The sequence below is a fragment of the Prionailurus viverrinus genome, chromosome A1 (assembly GCF_022837055.1).
Source record: "Prionailurus viverrinus isolate Anna chromosome A1, UM_Priviv_1.0, whole genome shotgun sequence".
Lineage (NCBI taxonomy): Eukaryota > Metazoa > Chordata > Mammalia > Carnivora > Felidae > Prionailurus > Prionailurus viverrinus.
The window spans coordinates 189815201-189837054 of NC_062561.1; the positions used below are offsets into that span (position 1 = coordinate 189815201).

General features: G+C 44.0%; 1 protein-coding gene across 1 annotated transcript; it reads left to right on the forward strand.

Moving 5' to 3' along the window:
• Positions 1–235: 235 nt before the first annotated feature.
• IL12B (interleukin 12B) lies at positions 236–15863 on the forward strand. Its single transcript, XM_047826734.1, has 8 exons — positions 236–463; positions 4754–4841; positions 8225–8500; positions 9006–9123; positions 10712–10929; positions 12593–12750; positions 14118–14249; positions 14771–15863. Exons 2-7 carry the CDS (start codon positions 4754–4756, stop codon positions 14247–14249), a joined length of 990 nt encoding a protein of 329 aa, XP_047682690.1. The 5' UTR covers positions 236–463; the 3' UTR covers positions 14771–15863.
• Positions 15864–21854: the final 5991 nt, after the last annotated feature.

Here is a 21854-nt window from a genome sequence, read left to right on the forward strand (position 1 = left end):
ATTGCTTGATTCTGACCTGAACCTGGCCTCCTGTGTGAACTCTCCTTGGCCTTCCTTCTCCTGTCTGTGGAGGCTGCCTGCTGCAGGCAGGCTTTAAGCCCATTGACCCTGATGTCAACAGAAAGAAGTGAGCATCCCATCTCCTTCCTTTTTCCCCACCCAAAAGTCACTTCCTCTTAGTTCATTACCTGGGATTTTGATGCTTGTGTTCCCTCAGCATTATTGATACACATGGGGAAAAAAAAAAAAAGGAACTTCTTGAAATTCCCCCAGAAGGTTTTGAGAGTTGTTTTCAGTGTTGCAACTTGAACAAGTCAGTTTCTAGTTTAAGTTTCCATCAGAAAGCTTGGTAGGAGAGGGTATATAAGCCCCAGTAGCAACAACAGCAGCAACAGCAGCAGCAGCAGAAGAAGAAGAGACAAGTTTCAGACCCAGAAAACTCTGCAGCCTGCCCAGAAGCAAGGTAAGCACTTCCTTGGCCCCTTCTAGCTTTCCACAGGCCCGCAGGCTGTCCGGGGTAGCACCATTTGAGTGGTACCCCTACCCCTGGCAAGCTACCAGGAGTGTGTGGATTTCTGGAGGCATTCCTGGTGGCTTACCTTCCGGGACACTAGTGAAAAGTCAGTATTTTGGGGACTGATGTATCAGGTCTTAATTTTAAAAGTCAAGTAATAATAATTGTACACGAGAGTCTGCAAATGAATGCACATTTGATAGAAGGGCTTGTTTTGTCTTGTCTGAGAGTAGTGTGTACATAAAAGAATGTTCCTCAATTTTAATGCCCACCAGTTAAATTGTATCAAGTGAGTGGTGCCTCTGTTAGGACTGTAAACTTTTTTAAAGCTGTTCGTTCATTAAGCCATAATGAATTCAATAAACAATTGAATTCATACTTACACCTCATAATTGAAAGTTGCAGAGCAAACTTTGTGTTGGGCTTAATAGATAGTTGGAACAGTCAAGCAGACTGGAGTCTGGGTTATCCAGATTTTTTTGGATTAACTTCGAAGCTACTTTAAAAATGAAAAGCAGCCGCATTGTTTAAAAGTATTTGCCGAAGGGTTTTAAAATCTGTGAGGAGGAAAACAAAAGATTATACTCTATTAGTGTCTTATGGTTGCCCAGGTAAATCGTGTGCAACAGTTTTTCAGGTTAAAAAAAATAACGATCAGGTTACAATATCATTTTGACCAAGAGATTATCAAACCCCCGCTGATGGCCCACTTCCATCAGATAAGGAACTTCAAGATATTGGAAAGAATTTGGACAACCTCTTGGGGTTCCTTTTACTGGGATCTGAAAACTGATGATTTCTGTACATTTATTCATTTTCCTCTAATAATTCATAAGATCCCTTGAGGCCAGAGTGTTTATGCTAGACTCTGGAGGTATAGTGTGGAGTCAGAAAGACATGATCCCTGCCCTCAGAGAGCTCAGTGTGGCAGAGAAGACAAACATCGACAACTGTATTACCGCAATCACAGGAAAAAGTGCTGTGAGTGGGATTCAGGGAGAGCAAACAGCCAGGAGTCCTGACTTCCTTGGGGCACCCTGCTGGATACCTTCATGAATTATTTCATTAACTCCTCACCACAACAGGATGTCCATTTTACAGGTTGAATGTGAGACTTAAATAAGTCAAGTGACTTTCCTAGAGTCACACAGCTAATAAGTGGCAGGGCTGGGATGCCAATGCAGGTCTGCCTGGCTCTAGAATTGGGGGTGCTACCCATGCTTTGTGTGATTTTGCCTTTTTATTTTTAAATAATAATTCTTTTTATTTTTTATTTTTTTAATGTTTATTTTTGATAGAGAGAGAGAGAGAGAGAGAGAGAGAGAGCACGACAGAACGCTAGCAGCTGAGCTGTCAGCACAGAGCCTGACGCGGGGCTTGAACTCACAAACCGTGAGATCATGACTTAAGCCAAAGTCAGACGCTTAACCAACTGAGCCACCCAGGCACCCAATAATAATTCTTTCTAAATTAAAAAGTAACAAAATAAAGCTTGCAAACGAGATGCCCACCCAAGTGTCCTGGGCATGCCCATGTTGGCACCAGCTTTAGGGAGCATAACCATACCACAGGACCTGGGGTCCCTGTGTTCCTTATACAAAGATTTCAAGAATTTAGAAAACCTACAAAATTACATGGAAAAAAATGTTTAATCCTCAAGACTCTCAAATGTAACATGCCAAGGAAATGTGGGCTGCGGAATATAGCTCTCTGATATCAGCTGATCTGGAGAACAACAGGGCAAATACATGCTGCCCCCTTTTTGGATTTCCCTGGGTTGGATTAAGAGAGTGACCCACCACCACTTCCCCCCCCCCCATCCAGCCAGTGTTCCATGGTTTAAAATGTAGGTGATACTAAAATGCAAGTTGTTTCTTAGAATCATCACCAAGGCTCCCTTGATCGTGAAGTGCAGTTCACCTGAAATTCTCAAACACATCTAAGGCCCCAAGAGGAAGTGCCAGGCATATAGCCAAAGGGAAAATCCCAGCATTAAGATAGTGCAAAAGAATCACCACGAGATGCCAGGAATCTCTGTTATTTCCCTGCCCAGAGTGCCGGCATCTGGGCTTTACAGGCCTATGTAATTACAATACCTCTAGGGCATTTCCCTACAACCAGCAGGAAGGTTTTGTCCGCTGTTGTATACAAAACAGACATATCGCATTTTTCCTTTATCTCTTCACCTAAGTACAAGCTAACATGTTATTGGCTGCCTTCTATAATATGATATGTCATCTCATTGCATTCTGTCAACAACCCTCTGAAATGGGTATAATGTCCATTTTATAGACGAGGAGACTGAGGCTCAGAGATCATTTGGGCAACATCACACAACTATAAGTGGAGGAAGCAGAATTCAAGCCCGTCTGCTGGACTCCAAGCCTGTGAATGTACTAACTGATACCCTGTGGCAACTAGTACATTGTTACAGTCATAACTTGGACATGATTAATGGGCATGCCTGTGAAAGCTCCATGCTGCAGTGACAAAGTGCTGACAGTACAGGAAGGCCTGACTTCTAGTCCCATATCTGCCACTCTCAACCTTTGTAATCTGATTGAATAAAGCACATGGCAAGGTTCTCCTAGGATTAGCAGCAATTCTAACAAAGCCGTGATTTGTCAATATTCAGTCACCCCAGCCAAAAGATGTTCATTTTTAAGGTATCTGGCTGAAAATTTTGTAATGTTTTATTTATTTTTGAGAGAGAGAGAGAGCACAAGCAGGGGAAGGGCAGAGAGAGGGAGACACAGAATCTGAAGCAGGCTCCAGGCTCTGAGCTGTCAGCACAGAGCCTGATAAAAGGCTGGAACCCATGAACCAGGAGATCATGACCTGAGCCGAAGTCGGACGCTTAACCGACTGAGCCACCCAGGTGCCCCCTGACCAAAAATTTTGGGTCTTATTATTTGTATGATTTATTCAGTGGTTTCTGAAAACATGTTCCTGCAGAACATTGGTGCTCTCTGAGATGGATGGAGGTGTTTCAGAATGAAATTCAATAATCACCATCTCTACCTAATTCAGAAGTAGGGTACAATCTTCACGTCCTGAAGATTTGCATAAACCCTGGATCCCAATCTAGATTGAGTTTTACTCTAAGATGGTAGCTGATATTTAGCACAAAATTATACATTTCACTTTTCAGAGTGGATATATCAATATTTCATGGCCTTCTTCCAAAGAACATCTTGGTTTTCAGAGCTGTGGACGCTAAACATGGGTTAACCCAGTAGTTCTCAAAGTGTGATTCCTGGACCAGCAACATCAGCTTCACCAGGAAACTTTTAAGAAATGCAGATTCTGAGGTCCCTCTCCTCCTTCCATCCCCCTTCACCCCTACCTGCTGAATCAGACACTCTGTAGGTGGAACTCAGCCATCTGTGTTTTAGCAAGGCTTCCAGGTTACTCTGATGTGTGCTCAAATTTGAGAATCACTTGTTTCATTATGTGAGAGGAAGTAACCTTTGAGTTTGGAGCAGTTACAATCTAAACAAGGAGAGAAACTAAACCTGGCTGCCAGGTGGCTGCCATAACTTGGATCATAAATATTTGTTGAATGAAAGTATTTGCTCCTAGAAGACAGGACCCAGGCCCAAAATCCTTTTTTTTTTTTCTCTCCTAACCACTCTATCTCTATGCCCTTTACATAGGAAGTACATAGTAAGTAAATAATGGTTGAATGTTGATCCAGACAAGTCATGTTCCTTCTCTGCACCTTAGGTTTCTCAGCTTAAAAATGAGAACATTCTGGGACGCCTGGGTGGCTCAGTTGGTTGGGTGGCCGACTTCAGCTCAGGTCACGATCTCGTGGTCTGTGGGTTCGAGCCCCACGTTGGGCTCTGTGCTGGCAGCTCAGAGCCTCCAATTCTGTGTCTCCCCCTCTCTCTACCCCTCCGCTGCTTCCTCTCTGTCTCTGTCTCTCTCTCTCTCTCAAATAATAAATATTAAAAAAAAAAAAAAAGAGTATTCTATCAGATGGCTGGCCTCAGTTCTCCTTCAGCTCCAGATAGTCTGTGGTTCTCTCTTTGGAGATGTTCTTACTCAGAGACTGGCACAGGGTTCCTGCAATTCACGTGGTATGAATCTGACGAGACAAATCAAGATTAAAACCAAGGTACATTGAATGAATATGGTTTCCAAAGTGACTGAGTAACTGCTGACATTGTCTCTTCTCTTTTCCCTCCTCTTCTCTCTCTTTCTCCTTCTTCTCCTCTGTTTCTCCACCTCCTGCAGATGCATCCTCAGCAGCTGGTCATCGCCTGGTTTTCCCTGGTTTTGCTGGCACCTCCCCTCATGGCCATATGGGAACTGGAGAAAAACGGTAACCAGCCTCTCCTTCTCTGGGGAGGCCCTGAATTCCAAGCCAGGACTGTCAGGCAGGCGGTGTGGGGACCTCAGACTAGAAGGGGAAACCAAGCCTTGGGGCCTCCTAGTGAGTGGCATCCCTGGGAATGTGTGGGGCCGTCTGTCCTTCCTTCACCTTTGAGGGTGTCTGTGTTGTTTGGCCTTCACATTAAATGCCACAGTAGGAGCTTTGTGTGGACTCTGATGGGAAAAGATATATGGATTTTGCCAGTATTACTAAAAACTGGCTGTATCGTTCAATTAAAATTCCAAAGTGAAGGATTTGAAAAGTATAAGAACTCTGTTCTCTCATCCCCGCTCCATCACACAATATCACCCCCTCTGCTGGCACCAAGAGTACTAACCTCTGACTATGCACTTGACTAGACTCACATTGACTTGGGCTCAAAGGCTGATTCTGCCACTTATCAGGTAGGTGACCTTGAGCTGGGTCACCTCCAAGCCTGAGTTTCCTCGACTGTGACCTGGGGATCACAAAGAGTTGTCTACTATGCAGATGATTAAATGTGTCAGTGAATTCAGGGAACAGCACAACAGATGTCCAGTGACAGTCAATGTTAGCTGCTATTGTTTTGGTTGTTTAAAGTGATGGCAATGATGATTCAAAAGAACCTGTTTATAATCCTGATGACCAATAAAAATTACTAGAATAATAGAATAGGTGTTAGTGAAATTCACTATATCCTTTTATTATCTCACACGAAGTAATGTATTAACTGATTGTTAGTTGTTCCTGAAAGACCTCAAATGTTTCTCGTTTAATTCTCACAACATCCATATAAAATAGGGACTGTCTGTACCCCATTTTAGAGATGTTGAAAAGAGGCTACAGAGATTAAGCAACTTCCCCAATTTCACATACTTGGTAAGGATAGTACAGGGACTTGATTCCAATTCTGTCTCACTTCAAAGCCTGTGCATTTAAGTATTTGAAGAAGGTCTTACATAAGGACATAGAGCAATGGTTTCCTATGTGCTTGGAGAACAGGAGGAAATAGGCGTAAGTTACAAGTGAAGACATTTCCGCTGATGACCAGAAATAATCTTTCGATAGTCAGGAAAGTACCACACTGGAAAATGGGTACCCGAAAGGAATGTGGGACTATTCTTCTATTCTTAATCTTTTCGGGAAGACAAGAATTCAGTCATCTCCTCTCTGCCTGAGGAGGGTTTGAGTTTTAGACCCTGCCTTGAGGAAAGGCAAAAGCCTGAGCTAGATGATTATGTCAATTCCTATCAATCCTCGTATAGTTAGTGAGCTCAGGAAACTTGGCCCTCGCATAGTAAACCCTTAAGTTACTTCTAATTTGGTAAACCACAGAAATTCCAGGAAGTCCATGTGAGAAACAGAGGGCATAGGACTTTGGAGACCAGATGAGATGATAAAGCCAGGTACAAGGTTCCAGATGCTCTTCATCAGGCTCCCCTTTGTGGTTGTTTTCCCCTGTTCTTGGGTAAGGGTCTTCTAGGCCTTCTGAGTTTTAGCTGTGACAGCAAAATAGCCTTGCTGTGGTTCAATTTCCAGCAGAACAAAGAAAAACTAGAGAAAGCCAAAGGTGAAACACGGTTTTATTTCAACATAGGTAATCATTTCCAAAGAGTTGGGTCCCAAATACTTTTTACCTCTTGTTTTGTTACCGATTCAGTAGTTAAAAATCCCTCGGATCTAAAGTGAGAACTTTATATCCCACAATGCTTTACATTTGGACGCCAACCATAAAAGTCACCATTTATAGAGCATTTAAGGGCACTACGTTAAGCTGTTGTATGAATTGGCTTATATAATCCATGTCTCAACCTGCTGAAGCAAGCACTAATATTTTGCTCATTTTAAAAACGATGACACCCAAGCTTAGAGTAATTGAATATCTCTCTTGAGGCCACAGGCAAGTATAAGATACAGAGCTGAATCTAAACTCAGACCTGTGTGACTCCAAAATCCAGGCTCTTCACCTGTGTGGCTCTCCAATTAGAGAGGGCATCAAAATCATATGGAGAGCATAACAGACCACCAGGCCCATCCCAAAGTGGCTGGTTTGGTAACTCTGAATTTGGATATCTATCAGTTTCCTCGGTGCTGCTGCTGATAATGGTGGCTGAATGACCAGGTTTGGGGAACCAGTGCATTGAATGATTCTAGTTAATGAATAAGTGATGCATGAGTGAATGAATGAAGCTGTGATGTCGCACACTCATTGAAATACTCTACTAAGCCATTCCTCAGGTGCGAGTTTGGATACTCATATTTGAGATCCAGTGCAAAGTCAACGAGATAGAAGGCCTGAGCTACAGCTCTTGTGTTTCTAACTTGATGTAACCTTGCTTGGCCTGTTGGTTTCGGTATGAAATGGGAAGACCGGGATCTACTGAACTGCTTCATAAGGGTGTAAAATTGTTTTTAAAAGTGGAATGAAAATCTCTGTTGGTGAGTTTTGCACAGTAGGGACTAAATCCTTAAATGCCCTTGGAAAATTGTAGGACAGTTTCTCTGTGCAGTCATCTGACCCTTTGGTCTCTGAATAACAATAACAAACACTGAGTTTACTGTGGTAGGCACAGTGCTAAGTGCTTTATATGTTTGTTTTTTATTTAATCCTCATAGCCAAACCTACGACATAGATGTTATTATTGTCATTTCACTGTTGAGGAAACTGAGGCTCATGGTGATTAAGTACCTCATTCCAAATCCCTTAGCCAATTCGTGGGGACAGGATTTCAGTGCTGGTCAGTCTTTCTTGACATTTCTGTGCCCTGCCTTATTCCCTATGAAACCAAAGTTGTGCTGGAAGGTTCTTACCTCCACCAGGTCTTTGGTAAAGAGTTTTGTGCTCTTTGCATTTTTGGTGTATCAAGGCCTTCTCCATCTGCCAGCTAATCAGAAGTTAATTATTGAAGACAGCCCGTCAGTTAATGAGTGGATGGCAGCTGTAAAACTCTTTGCTTGTCTTAGGGCTCCTGGGTGGCTCAGTTGGTTAAGGGTCCGACTCATGATTTCAGCTCAGGTCATGATCTCACAGTTGGTGAGTTTGAGCCCCGCGTTGGGCTCTGCACTGGCAGGCTTGGGATTCAATCTCTGTCTCTCTCTGCCCCTCCACCATTCATTCTCTCTCTCTCTCTCTCTCAAAATAAATAAAAATTAAACAAACAAACTACTCTTTGTTGTCTCTTCATGACCTGGAGCCCAAGTAGGGCCCAGTCACCTGAGATCATCTCAGCAAGTATTTGCTGTTACAAGCAAGGCTGTGCTTTTCTGCAGTGCAAATGCACAGGTGGTTCATAAAACCCAGTCCCAAGTTCACGTTGTTCACAGTCCTGTTCTCCACTCCCTGTGCTCTCCAGTTTATGTTGTAGAGTTGGACTGGCACCCTGATGCCCCCGGAGAAATGGTGGTCCTCACCTGCAATACTCCTGAAGAAGATGACATCACCTGGACCTCTGACCAGAGCAGTGAAGTCCTAGGCGCTGGTAAAACTCTGACCATCCAAGTCAAAGAATTTGCAGATGCTGGCCAGTATACCTGTCATAAAGGAGGCGAGGTTCTGAGCCATTCGTTCCTCCTGATACACAAAAAGGAAGATGGAATTTGGTCCACTGATATCTTAAGGGAACAGAAAGGTAATCCCATTCCCTCAGATGGTGTTTTCTCTTTTGCCCCATAAAAAATAAAAAAAAAAAAAATTTAATGTAAATCCCTTGCTGAAACCACCCAGCACCTGTTTTTCTTTGCTTTCTTAGACACTTTGAGTATTCAACCATCCAAATCTCATGTTCAGAGATTTTCGTGGTGAATCTGGTTGGTTTTTCTGAAGTTCTTTTTAAATGGTTAATGGAAATTAACCAATGTGTATAGTTCATAACTCAGCTCTGGGATGGCAGCCTTGCCAAATTTAATCCCTCCCTCTGATATATCAGGTTGAAAGTATACTCTGCAGAATCAGCATCCTACTGACACATTCCCAGTCCTCGCTGAACTGCCTGTCAGGGAAGCAGCATCATTTTCCAAGGAAATAAATGGAAGATCTTCACTCCTGTACCACTTGGTGGCCTGTGGTTCATCACAATTAAGATCTACCTGAAAGAAAACTTCTAAATGTTGAATTTTTGTTCTTTTCAAATCCAGAATCCAAAAATAAGATCTTTCTAAAATGTGAGGCAAAGAATTATTCTGGACGTTTCACCTGCTGGTGGCTGACGGCAATCAGTACCGATTTGAAATTCACTGTCAAAAGCAGCAGAGGGTAAGTGAAACCACTCTGATCTCTTAGCATTTTGTGACAACTATTTCATTAAGAAAATAAGGGCAACCTAGCAATGGCCTATCAGTTAATGATAAGTGAGAAAACACAGTCAAACCTGTATTTTTTCAACACCCCCTCTTGCCTAAATTGGGAAAAGAACATGGAGATTTAAGCTAATCACCTGAACAAATGTGTAGGTTAGAACAGGACATTATTGGGGCCTGAGAATAGCCTCTGCTGTGTTTGAACCCACTCATCCAGATTGCCTGGCAATGCTTCATTAAGGCTCACGGCACCATGGGGAGGCATAAAAGGGGAAATCGAAGCTACAAATGACTTGCCAAAATTGCACCCTGAGATGAAAAGAGAAACAAAAGCTCTCAGACACAGATCTTGAAAGCCCTGAAGCCGACTCCAAAACTCTGAGGCCTCCAGAAATTTTCTCAGGGCCATTTCAACTCCTTTTCCCTCTGCTGACGTCACTAATCTAAAGTTCGTTGTTTGTCCAATACACTTGGACTTCCCCTAAGAAACCAGTTTCCATGGATACCGAACCTATGTTAGCCGGTCTGTGTGACTTCCCTCACTCACCATCTAGGTTCCTGAACAAGGCAGGGTAACAGAGCAAACCCCAGGTGATTAACTGAGCAAATTAACCTCTGGAGTCTTCCTTTTCCATCTTTAAGATGAAAATCCATACTAAAAGGATGCTTATACAAGGGCACAGAGACATGGAAGCCAGTGTTCATTGTAATGGTTTTGGTAATCAGCAGGGGAAAAGCTAAATAAAGCGTGGTACATTATCCTCCAGCTTAACATGCATTCATCAGAATGGATAACCCAATCTGTGTGGTCTGTCATGGAACGCTCTCCATATGTTCCGAGGGGGAAGAGATGGTTACAAACCATATATATATATGTATAGTAGGATCCTATTTAATGGAAAATAAAAGCATTGTCTGTGTATATAGACAAAATATGTGTGAATGCATATATACATGTGGATATATGATTGGTCTGAATATTCATAGACTAAGGTCTGGAGGGACACAACAAGCTATGAATAGTATTTCTATTTGGGGAGTGAGATTAGGGTTGAAAGAGGCACACACGTTTCATTTATACACATTTTTATCTTTTTAATTTTTTATCATTAGCATGTGTTGATTGGGTAATTAGAATGAGAAAAACGAATTTAAAATTCTAATAAGGAGATTAGAATTTGGATCTAGAAATTTCTGGATTCGTTTAGGCCAGAGGCATGTAAATGCAGAGCTGTCTCTAAATATTTGTACCACCTCTTGAAGCAAAGCTTGTTCTCATGGGGAGGGCAGATTCTTACCCCCTTAGGAGAAATCAAACCAGTTGGAGAAATTGTGTCCTCAAACAGCTGCCTGGCTCCAGCCCCTAGAAACTCACCCACAATTGAGGAGGGCACCTTTTGGGATGAGCACTGGGTGTTGTATGGAAACCAATTTGTCAATAAATTTCATTAATAAAAAAAAAAAAAAAAAAAAAAAAAAAAAAAAAAAAAAAGAAACTCACCCACAATTGTGTGACACAGGGTAATGTCTGTCTTTGACTTCAGCTCCTCTGACCCCCAAGGGGTGACTTGTGGAGCAGCGACACTCTCAGCAGAGAAGGTCAGAGTGGACAACAGGGATTATAAGAAGTACACAGTGGAGTGTCAGGAGGGCAGTGCCTGCCCGGCTGCCGAGGAGAGCCTACCCATTGAAGTCGTGGTGGACGCTGTTCACAAGCTCAAGTACGAAAACTACACCAGCAGCTTCTTCATCAGGGACATCAGTGAGTTTGCTTGATTATACGTACTTACTAAGGATAAATGCCATTTGTCACATGTGCACAATGCCCCATGCACTGAGGTAAGGGGTTTACATGCATTATCTCTTTTATTCTAACCCCCCCCAAAGTGTACAATGTAGATACTATTGTCTGCATTTTAAGGAAGAGAAAATTGAGTCTTACACAGGTTAAATAAGTTGCCCCAGATCTCACAGATAACAATTCAGACCCAGTCCTGCCCCACTAGAAAAAAGTAGGCTCTTGGGGCACCTGGGTGGCTCAGTCAGTTAAGCAACCGACTATTGATTTCGGCTCAGGTCATGATCTCACAGTTCATGAGTTCGAGCCCTGCATCTGGCTCCCTGCTGACAGTGTGGAGCCTGCTTGGGATTCTCTCTCTCCTTTCTCTCTCCTCTCTCTCTCTCCTCTCTCTGTCTCCTCTCTCTCTCTCTCTCTCTCTCACACACACACACACACACACACACACAAAATAAATAAATATACATAAAAAAAGGAAAGAATAAGTAGACTCTTGGCTATACTTGTATTCTGCTATTCTGCTGTCCAGGAAGCTTCCACAGGGAACCTAGGAGGAGCCCCTCAAGCATACCATACCATACCAGGCTTCCATACTAATTGTGGTTATTCCCAACCAATCTTTCTCCAGATTGGAAAAGAGTCTTCTTTATTGGAATATAAGACCCTCCGAAATGGACATCGATTTTTTTAATTTGCAGATGGAGCTTTTGCCATTTGTCATTTCCTTTGCCATTTATCCACTGAATTTTCATCATGAAGTAAAATGTATAAAACCACAGAACTTGCTCTAGCATTTGTGGAGAGACTGCCCTTGGTGGGTAGGGAAAGGTTTGCATTTACATAGGATGGCCAGGGAAGGTCTCTTGGAGGTGACATTTAGCTGAGTTCTAAAGGAAAAAAGAAAAATGTCAGTTATGTTAATAATAGAAGAATATTTGAAAAGCATCTACCAGGAACCATGGTCTTTGGGATTTGGACATCCCATAGAATGTCTCCTCTGCCCTTGTCTAGACAAGGGTCTAGAGTCTTCCGTGATACTCGCTACTGTATCCTCTGTGCACAGTCTAGTTAGTGACTGGCATGTGACGGGTGCTCAGTCATCATTTATTGAATGAATGAATGAGCATAGAGACAATTTGATAACTGCTGCAAGACGAGTCAGTGCCAGCTGCCATGAAAAGACAACAGAAAGAGCACTAAGTGGAAATTCTCTCATCTCATCCCCAGCAAGGGGCTCCACTCAGCTCCAAGTTCAGTGCAAAGAGGCATATTGACCACAGAGAGGGTGGTCCTTCACCACGTAGCCCAGATATGAGTCTTGTCTCTACAAAATTTCTTCTGAGCACTATGCAGAGGTGGTTCCACTGCTATGGCTCATCTGATTGTGCAGTGGTGAGGATTCTGAGCCTCTCTAGGGGTCAGCCACAGAGGCTGTGGCCGCCTTCCACAGGCACCAGCAGCAGGGGTGCCTCATGTCTGCCAACAGGTGCCCCGAGAAGTGAAGTAACTACCTATGGACTCACAACTGGTCAAAGGTGAAAGTCGGTTCAGAAGCCAAACACCATACACCATACACCAAAGAGCCCCATTAGGAAAATAAAGGGTGTTTCTTTGGATTCTTCCACAGTCAAACCGGACCCGCCCAAGAACCTGCAACTGAAGCCATTAAAAAATTCTCGGCATGTGGAAGTGAGCTGGGAATACCCTGACACCTGGAGCACCCCACATTCCTACTTCTCCTTAACATTTGGCGTACAGGTCCAGGGCAAGAACAACAGAGAAAAGGTAAGATGTGATCCAGGCTCCATGTATTCAGTTTTATGCACATCCAGGGGATGAGGATACCAGTAACTAACATTTATCTAGCACTTTCTAAGTGCCTGAGACTGCGCTGAGGGTTTCACATGCATATCTCACTGAATCCTTAAGGTAACCCTGCAAAGCCAGGCAGTATTATCACCACTTCACTCGTGGAGTCATGGAAGCTCAGAGAGGTTAAATGACTTGCTCAAAGTTACTCAGCTAGGAAAGAGGAAGGATCAGAACCACGGAATTCAGTCTAGGGGACGCAAATGGCCTGCACCGAACCACGCTACTATTGCCTCCAGTATGGTTCGTCATTAATTCTTGCACTCAGAATTGATCCCCATATAGGAAATCTGGGCTCGAGGCACCTAAAATTATTGCTTGAATTTAGCAAGTGTAATGAATGATAGAACATTCATGCTATGTCTCACCCAAAATGGATAATTCCCAGCTGTTCCACAGATGGTGAAATTATCTTATTGAACAGAATGTTAGTGTTCACACAGGCTATGACAATGGCTTTCAAACTTCTTGCCTTGGCATCATAATTCCCAGGTCCAAGATGCACTTTTATAAAGCCCAACACTGCTTCGACCCCGGTTTTAGAAATCACTGGATAAAGGCCTTATTCAGGATAGTATTTAGCATTTAGAAGGAATTCAGTCATTTAGTCACTCCCTGAACATTATGTTTTGTAGGAGGGAAGGGCTATTCTGGGTGAATTTTACCTAAATATTATTTAAAAACTTCATATGTATCTTCCCTACATAAGATTTATATCGTTAATAGATAATATCTACTGAATACTTTCTACCTGATGAAAGACTTCACTAAGAGTTTTACATGATGATTACCTTTAACTTTTACACGTCTTGAGGTAGGAATGATTATTATCCCTCTTTTATAAATGACGAAACTCAGACATAGAGCCTAAAGCATTTTCCTGTGATTACACAAATAAAAGTAAACAATGCCTGGATTTCAGCACGTTTTCTGATAAAAGGATCAGGATATACTATTTAGGAATATCCAGGGGGCAGCTATAGCAAATCTGCCCTAGTCCCACCATCGCCCAGTACAGACTGAGTATGCATTGGGCCTTCAGGCAAGGTAGCTGTGCTAGAAAGATGTGAGCTGGACGGAACCATTCCTCCCTCTGGGCTGAGGTAGAAAATGTGTTTAGAGCTTCTATCAGTAGGTGGCGCAAGTTCTATACAACTCCACTGTTTATTGCAACTGTGGAGCCCTTAAACCCAGGTGTACTTGTTTTGAGAGACCAAGCGTTGCAAAACTAGGCCCAGCCCATCTTGTGACTGCATTGCCAAAGACATCCCTCTGCTTTGCAGAAAGACAGACTCTCCGTGGACAAGACCTCAGCCAAGGTCGTGTGCCACAAGGATGCCAAGATCCGCGTGCAAGCCAGAGACCGCTACTATAGCTCATCCTGGAGCAACTGGGCATCCGTGTCCTGCAGTTAGGTGAGCAGGCCCACAAAGCCCAGCCCGTACCTGAACACTCAGTGGACCCAGGTGCAGGGCTTTGGTGGGGGGCAGTGCAGGAGAAGAAAGGGGAGACAGGGTGCCTGGCACATAGTCACTAGAGTCAGAAACATACATTTGTTCATTAACAGATATTTATTTGATGCCCATATTGTTCCAGGCACTGTGCTGGGTACAGAGATACTGCAGTAAAGAAAACATACATAGGTCCTGTTGCTCTAAGGGTCAGAGCAAAAATGGCTTGCAAGCTGTTTTCAGGACTTAGAACCTTCTCCTAGGCACCCTGGGGGCTTGCAAGCTCTTTTCAGGACTTAGAACCTTCTCCTAGGCACCCTGGGGGGACACTGAAAGCAGCCATATCCTAGACCACATACGGGCAGGCTGGGCCCTTCTAACATGGAATCCCTAAAACCTCATTGCCCCAATAATATGTTGTGCGAAATAAGAAGGGTTTGCTGCCACATTTCTAATTCACATAGACTGTTGGTATTCTTTTTCAGGTTCCAATCCCAGGATGAAACCTTGGAGGAAAAGTGGAAGATATTATGCAGAAGTTTTTAAAGAGACAATGGAATAGGCCCCAAAAGTTATTTTCTACCTAATTTGCTTTTTGCAAAGGATCATTATAATGTTTTGTAGTAGTTTTACATTGAAATGCCAAATGCCCACTGAAGCAATTAGCTACTTTATTTATAGATTTTCTAGCTAGCAGGTTGCCACCGACCTTAATGCTATTTAAATATTTAAGTAATTTATGTATTTATTAATTTATTGTTATTGAACACTTCTGTGTCAAGATGTATTGTATGTTTCATACTCTCAGGACCTGATCTGTAAGGAATAGGCCCTATTATGCAAAATGTGAATTTATGTGTTATTTATACTGACAACTTTTCAAACAAGACTACAAGTGCATCAGTTTTATGACAACCAGTGAGAACACAGTATTCTGATGCCAGCACCAATAATATGTTTGTGATGGATGGGAACACAGAAACAGTTAAATAGAAGCACGGAGACATGAATCCATTTGAAAAGGTTCTGGTGACCGAGATGTTAGTTCCTGTGTCCGTGAAGATTTCCTTGAGGTGGTGTTGCTAAAGCAATTCAGGACCACCTGCACTTCTAAGCAAGTTCAGTTGTTTTATTTTTGTTGTTGGTGGTGGTTTTTTTTGGGGGGGGAGGCGGTTGGATGCCTGAATTTAGAAAGGACCAAAAAAATAACTGAAATTGAAATTCAGCTTCAGCTACCCTGGCAGTCCCCACCTCCATCTATCTGTAAGACATCGGAGAGTGACCCAGAGACATTGGAAGTGTCTGGAAAGTAAAAAGGTCTTAGGATCCAAGAGGGAGAACAAGTATAGTACGGCCAAGCAAACAAAATTGTCAAAATTGCCAGCTGCTTTTTAATAGCCATGCAAGAAAACACAGAGTTGCAAAGAAAACAATCAAGAATTGCTTACTCATCAGCATGAGTGAACCTGACTGGTGGATATGACCGGACAGTGCCAATCACTAAGGTGCTACTTTTAAGTAATGAATGTGCTTTCTGTAAAGTGATTTCATTTGTTTTCTGTTTACTTATTTCTGACAGTGAACTAATAAAAATATAATTCTTCTTTGCAATAATATTTTGGGCTTTCTCAGCTGACTCAAGTATCCTGTTCCCGCATTTACCAGGATTGCATTACTTTTCCCCTGCCATTTAAGAATTGCCCTTCTTTGAAGCAATTTCACTTCCAGTTTTGCAGAGTTGCCCTTTCCCTTTATAGGACTCCCAAAGTCGGTGTCTTGCTGAGCTCAGGGAATGTCCCTGCGGTCTGACCACGGGGAACTCTGCAAGGGCACTGAACTGCATTATGCCCTCTTCAGGGGTTGGATGTTCTTGCTTCTTTCGCCTTCTATCCTGGAATCAACTCTACTTGCTCCCAAACTGTCATGAAATAAAGCACCAACCTGGTAGAGTCATGAGCATCCCAGCCCATAGGTCCAGACCTGGTGTTTGCAAAGGATTTGTCACATGTCTGGATATGTGCTAAAACCTTGGGTTGAGGAGATCCAGACAACCTTGGGTTGCCTTCCCCAAACAGTGCCCATTCCTGGCACAGCTTAGAAGGCAGCGATGAAAAGTTAACTTCAATAGCACTAAATGCTAAAATGTTCAGTATATATGGTACCCTGGGGTAAGAACAAAGGAGAAGAATCAGTGTAACCTAGAGTCACCCAGGAAGGCTCAATAGAGAAGGGGAAGTCAAAGAAAGGGCAGAGCCTACCAGTTTCTCTTTGGTGCCTCCCATGGAAAGAGCAAGTGGTGGGATCAGAGAGAAGGAGTACAGTCTCTACTACCTTCAATAGCCAAATGTACATATCTGGGCTTCCTTGCAATGGCAAGGTAATTATAATAGGGATGCTTTAAGTGTCCTTATTTTAAGTGTCTCCTGGAGCCCTTATTCTACTCTGCTTCTGACCTGGAGGAATGGTGGAAAGATTCCATCATTCTCAGCCAACATTTGAAACCTATCATCTTGAATTACGAGCCCATACTGGATAGCACGTGGTTGGTTAATAACTATTTGTCCTCCTACAGGGTCTTTCATCTAGAGATACCAAAACACTTAATGGGCATTTAATGAACACTAACCAAGAAAAAATAATTAATCATACTTATAAGTACAGACACCAGGAGACCTTTCCCAAAACTTCCGGCCAGCCTAGGGCAGAGCTCAGATGTTCCCTCAGCATGCCCAGTGCTTTCCTGACATGACCTCTTAGCATCCAATTAAGTTGAATTTCAATGAAGAGTTTTTATCTTGGAAGGACATTCTCCAGGACAATCCTTTTTTATGGGGAATCTAGCCGCTACAAACATATCAAATGTTCTACCTAAAGAGCTCAGGACCGGGAACCAGGAGACTGGGCCCTGGGCCTGGTCAGCCCTGCTACATGACCATGTGACCTTCAGCAGAACACTGGACACAACCTGCTGCTTGTCCCATCAGTAGTCACTCTCAACTTCTTTCCCTCCCAGTGACCTTCCTGAGCTCTAAGATTGGGAAGCTAAGAGCCCCAAAGATTGGGACACTTTTCTAGTCACCCTGGCTGCCCAGCAAAGCCATGAGACCTTGTTCCAGCTCATGAAATATGAGAAAATTCTGCCTGTGTTCTCCTGAGAAAAGAGAACCATAGCCAATCACTCTTGCCCTCCTTCCTCTCTTGAGCAGATGACATTTAAGAAGTTTCAGAGAATGGGGCACCTGGGTGGCTCAGTTAGTTGAGCATCTGACTTTGGCTCGGATCATGATCTCATGGCTCGTGAGTTCAGGCCCACGTCGGGCTCTGTGCTGACAGCTCAGAGCCTGGAGCCTGCTTCAGATTCTGTCTCGTCTCTCTGTCCCTCCGCCACTCGCGCTCTGTGTGAGTGTAAATCACTCTCTCTCTCAAATGTAAATCAAAAAAAAAATTTTTTTTTTAAAGAAGTCTCAGAGAAAACCCTGCAACCAGAATGGAAGCCACCATGATGGGACTGTAAAGCTACATAGACTTTGGGACTCAAGCAAAATCAAAAAGCTGAACCAACCCCTCTAACCACTTAACCCAGACTTCTTGTATTAGAAAGATAGACCCATATGTGTGTGTATTTTTTAACCGTGGTAAAATACACATAAGATAAAATGTACCATTATAATCATCTTTGGGTGTCCAATTCACTGGCATCAACTACTGGGAGGAAATGGGTCAGAACACCAGGTCTGCCCCTCACAGCTGGCATGTCCCTAGGAACACCCTGGAGCCACATCCAATGATGCCAAGTGGGGTCCTGGTGATGCCCTGTCTGCCTGAAGAGAGATAACCAGGGTCAGGAAGCTTGTTCCAAGGGCAGCTGGAGCCTGAGCAGGACGAACCGGGGGTGGGGGGGCGGGGAGGGGTTGGCAAGCAGCTTCCATGGGAGAGACACCTCTGCTGTTCCTTCATTCACTCAACAGTTACTGCTCTGTCCCTGTCACCATCGTCAACTTTCTGGATACAAGGCTAAACAAGACCTTGCTCTCTCACTGTTTCCAGTCTCCAAAGGATGAAATGCTTGAAATTCTAAGCACCAAAGGTCACCTCTTGAGGGTTCAGAGCTCTATAAAATGAGATGATCAGTTTAATGGGGTTAGCACAGTGCCTGGCCCACAGTAAGCACTCAATAAATGGTAGCTATTTCTACCCAATAGCTCTGTGATCTTGGGCAAGTTACTTCACCTTTTCAAGCCTCACTTTTCTCATCTGTAGAATGGGATAATAAGAGTACCCACTTCACAGAGTGGTTGTTAGGATTAATGGAATAACACTTAGAAAGTGCTTATAAAAATACCAGATCCATAATAAGTACTCAATAAAAGCTGATTGTTAATATTCTTATTATATTACCTATACCTTAAAAAAAGAATAATTCGGGCCGCTATGTCTTTGTGGGCGTAGGGAAATGGAGAGATTGTTGTTAGGAGGTCGTGATGTTTCTTAGAAGTGGGTCAGGATGAAGGATGCATTAATGAGCCAATGAAGAGATCAGTCAAGCTCCTCAGGGCAGAAACCCTTTCTTATAAATACAATTGTAAGAACATCCCCATCTGGAGGGTACCAAGATGCACCGAACCCAATTCCTGCCTCTAGGGATTGGACAGTCTGAAAGGGGAAAACATGGGGAATACATATATTAAAATATAGGCAGGCTGGGTTAAGGGTATGCGTACCCTAAATATTTCTTTTTACAAAGGTTTTCAGCTCCGGGGAAGATCCTTTTCATTCCCTTTAACCTTCCTGGATGCAATAATTTGGCATAAACCTGCCAATTCACCTTACCCATAAATCCGATTTTAATCATCTCTTTCCTTTTCATTTCAGTATGGCCCCTCTTCTTAACAGCATTTGCGAGCAGACTGTATTTGGACAAGACTTTCTCCAGAGGGCCATATTATAACCAAGGAAATGAATTCCCTTTCTCAGGCTCATAAAATGCAAAAATAAAATCAGCATTCTAGCTGAGGGCAGAGGAAACCAGGCGCGCATACTGAACACCCTCCTCCTGCAGGAAGCGCGCTTGGCGGAGCGGATTTGCATTTACCTTCACGCAGGCCTGGGTTCCGAGGCGCGAGGCGCGGGGCGTCCTGGCAGCCGGCCTCCGCGGTCGTGCGCAGCCCCTCCTCCTAGTGCAGGCCAGTGTGTGACCCGCTTCAGGGCTCTGCAGATGCTCGCTAATCTCCCCTGCCTCCTTTCGAAAGGAACACAAACCGCCTCTCCCCTGCCCATCGCCCCAGCTGACCAGGGGTCTTCCCTGGCTCTTTGCAAAAGGACCATTGCTAACCCCAGCATGGGGGGTTCTAGAGAGCTGAGTGTTGTGTCAGTGACCCTGGGGGGTCACTTTGGAGGAGAGGGAAAGTTAGGGGACAAATCATAGTGTCCAGTGGGCTTCTTCCTTCCCACACCATCATCCAACACGCGCACACCAAACACTGGTGGAGTGGGGGCCCCGGTGCCTGGGAGGATTCGAGGCACAGAGTGTGTGTGCACCTGGCTCTGAAGCAAGAAGACCTGGGTTCAAATCCCTGCTCCCCACTTACCAGCTTTGTGCCCTGGGGCAATTCCTTAATCTCTCTGTGCCTCAGTTTCCTCACCTCTAAAACAAGTACGCTGGCTGTGCCATCACCTCCTGGGGATGTTGTGAGAATTTAAGGAAACCAGTTCCACGGCACCCAGCACCTAGCAAGTACACCTCCAAGGCCAGTTGCAGTTTCTGTTTTCATAAAGTCAAGCCCAAAAGGGGAAGCAGACCTAATTCCTCCTCTTCTTCCCTCCCCATGTAGATAAGGGCCGGTTTGGGACATGTACATAAACTTTCAGTCCTGACTCAGAAATCTGTGTCCTCCCACCCACCAGCCCTCTCCTGCCAGCACACAGCAGTGACATCTCCCCCCGGATCACAGCATACAGAGCGGTACTCCATGCCAGCAACTACTGCATGGGTCTCTGCTCTGCCTTACGAAACATTCTCTAGCCATGGTTGACCCCTTTCTCTGAAATCCCTCTGTTTGCACTTTTGGGTGCCTTAGAGGCTAACCAGACCAATGGTCTCCCAACTTGTTTGAGCCAGAATCCCTTTGCTCAGGTGGAATTCCTAAATGAAGTCCCACCATACACAGGCACCTGGAAGGATGGTGGCCAAAGGGACTTTAGTTTTATCAGCAATGCTCTAATTCTTTACAAGAAGAATGCATTATCATATTTCCTGCATGATTAAAAATTAATTTTTTATAAAGTCCTATATGTAAAGCAGACAAAAGCAGAACTGCTCTGCCTGAAGCCTCCCACCCACTCAGCCCTATAGCCCTGGGGCCCCACCTCGACACCCCCAAATTCTTCAGAGCCCAGTTTGAAAACCTCTCATTTTATAAGATGAGGAAATTGAAGGCCAGAGAAGTTTGGTGCCTTGCCCAAACACCCAGAGCCTGATTCTTGCCAAGGCTCAAACTTGAACCTGAGTCTCCTGACTCCTGTTTTGGCTGTTCCTGACATGTTAAGTAATAATTCCCAGAAGATTGCTATTAAACTGACCAGCCTATCCGTAGTGAGCAGCAGCACCTGAAAACCTAGGGGTTCCCACAAACACTTGCATACTAATTAGCTTCTTAAAATAGTTGCCCAGCTCCTTGGAATGTGGTATCTGAAACCTTAACGCATCCTCTGCTTTACTTCAGGGAGAGTAGAAAAGAACCGGCAAGGACACACACCCTACAAGACAAAGGAAGTCATAATTTGGGCTGCCACAGCACTGCTACCAGCCCTAAAGCACCTTGATGCAAATAAGAAAAAGGTATCTCTTCTTCTGGGCAGGCACAGCCCCATACCAGGGTACGTGACTTACTGAGTGGGGAGCAGGCTAGATTTCTGCTCCCTCTTGACCCCTCAACCAGGGACCCTTGTGCAGGACACAACCTGCCCAAACACACATGGCAACGATGGTCATGGTGAGAGTGGTAGGTGCTTGGAATAAAGGAAGTTGAAGGGGAGGGAAGGCATTCATTCATTCATTCATTCAGCAAATAATGACTCGGTGTTTACTGTGCCAGGCCCACAAGTGCAGAGAAGAATACATGAGCAAGGTGGGCAGGTATAGTGCCTCCAAGATCTTACAGCCTCAAGAGGGCTGAAGACAACAGCACAGACAATAAGAGTACAGTGTGGTTGAGTGTTAGCACAGGTAAGGAAAACTGTGGAGTTATCTATGGGGATTTGCCTTCACAGATGCTTCAGGCTGCAGGTAAGGGAGACCCCATTAACAAGTGACTTGAGCAATAAGGAGCTGTGAGGGCACCTATAAGAAGTCTGGAGGTAAGGTATGGCAGAATGTAATTGGGCAATTTGATGACATCATCAAGAACTCAGACTCTTTTCAACTTTCTTCTCCACTAGCTTCAGTGTGCAAGCTTTTGTCCTGGTATTTGCCCTTCAAGATGGCTGCTGCAGCCATCATATCCTCATGTCACCATGCCTGAGGACTGGAAAGGCAGTTCTTTTCTAAAATTTAGAGGGCTTTTAAAAAAA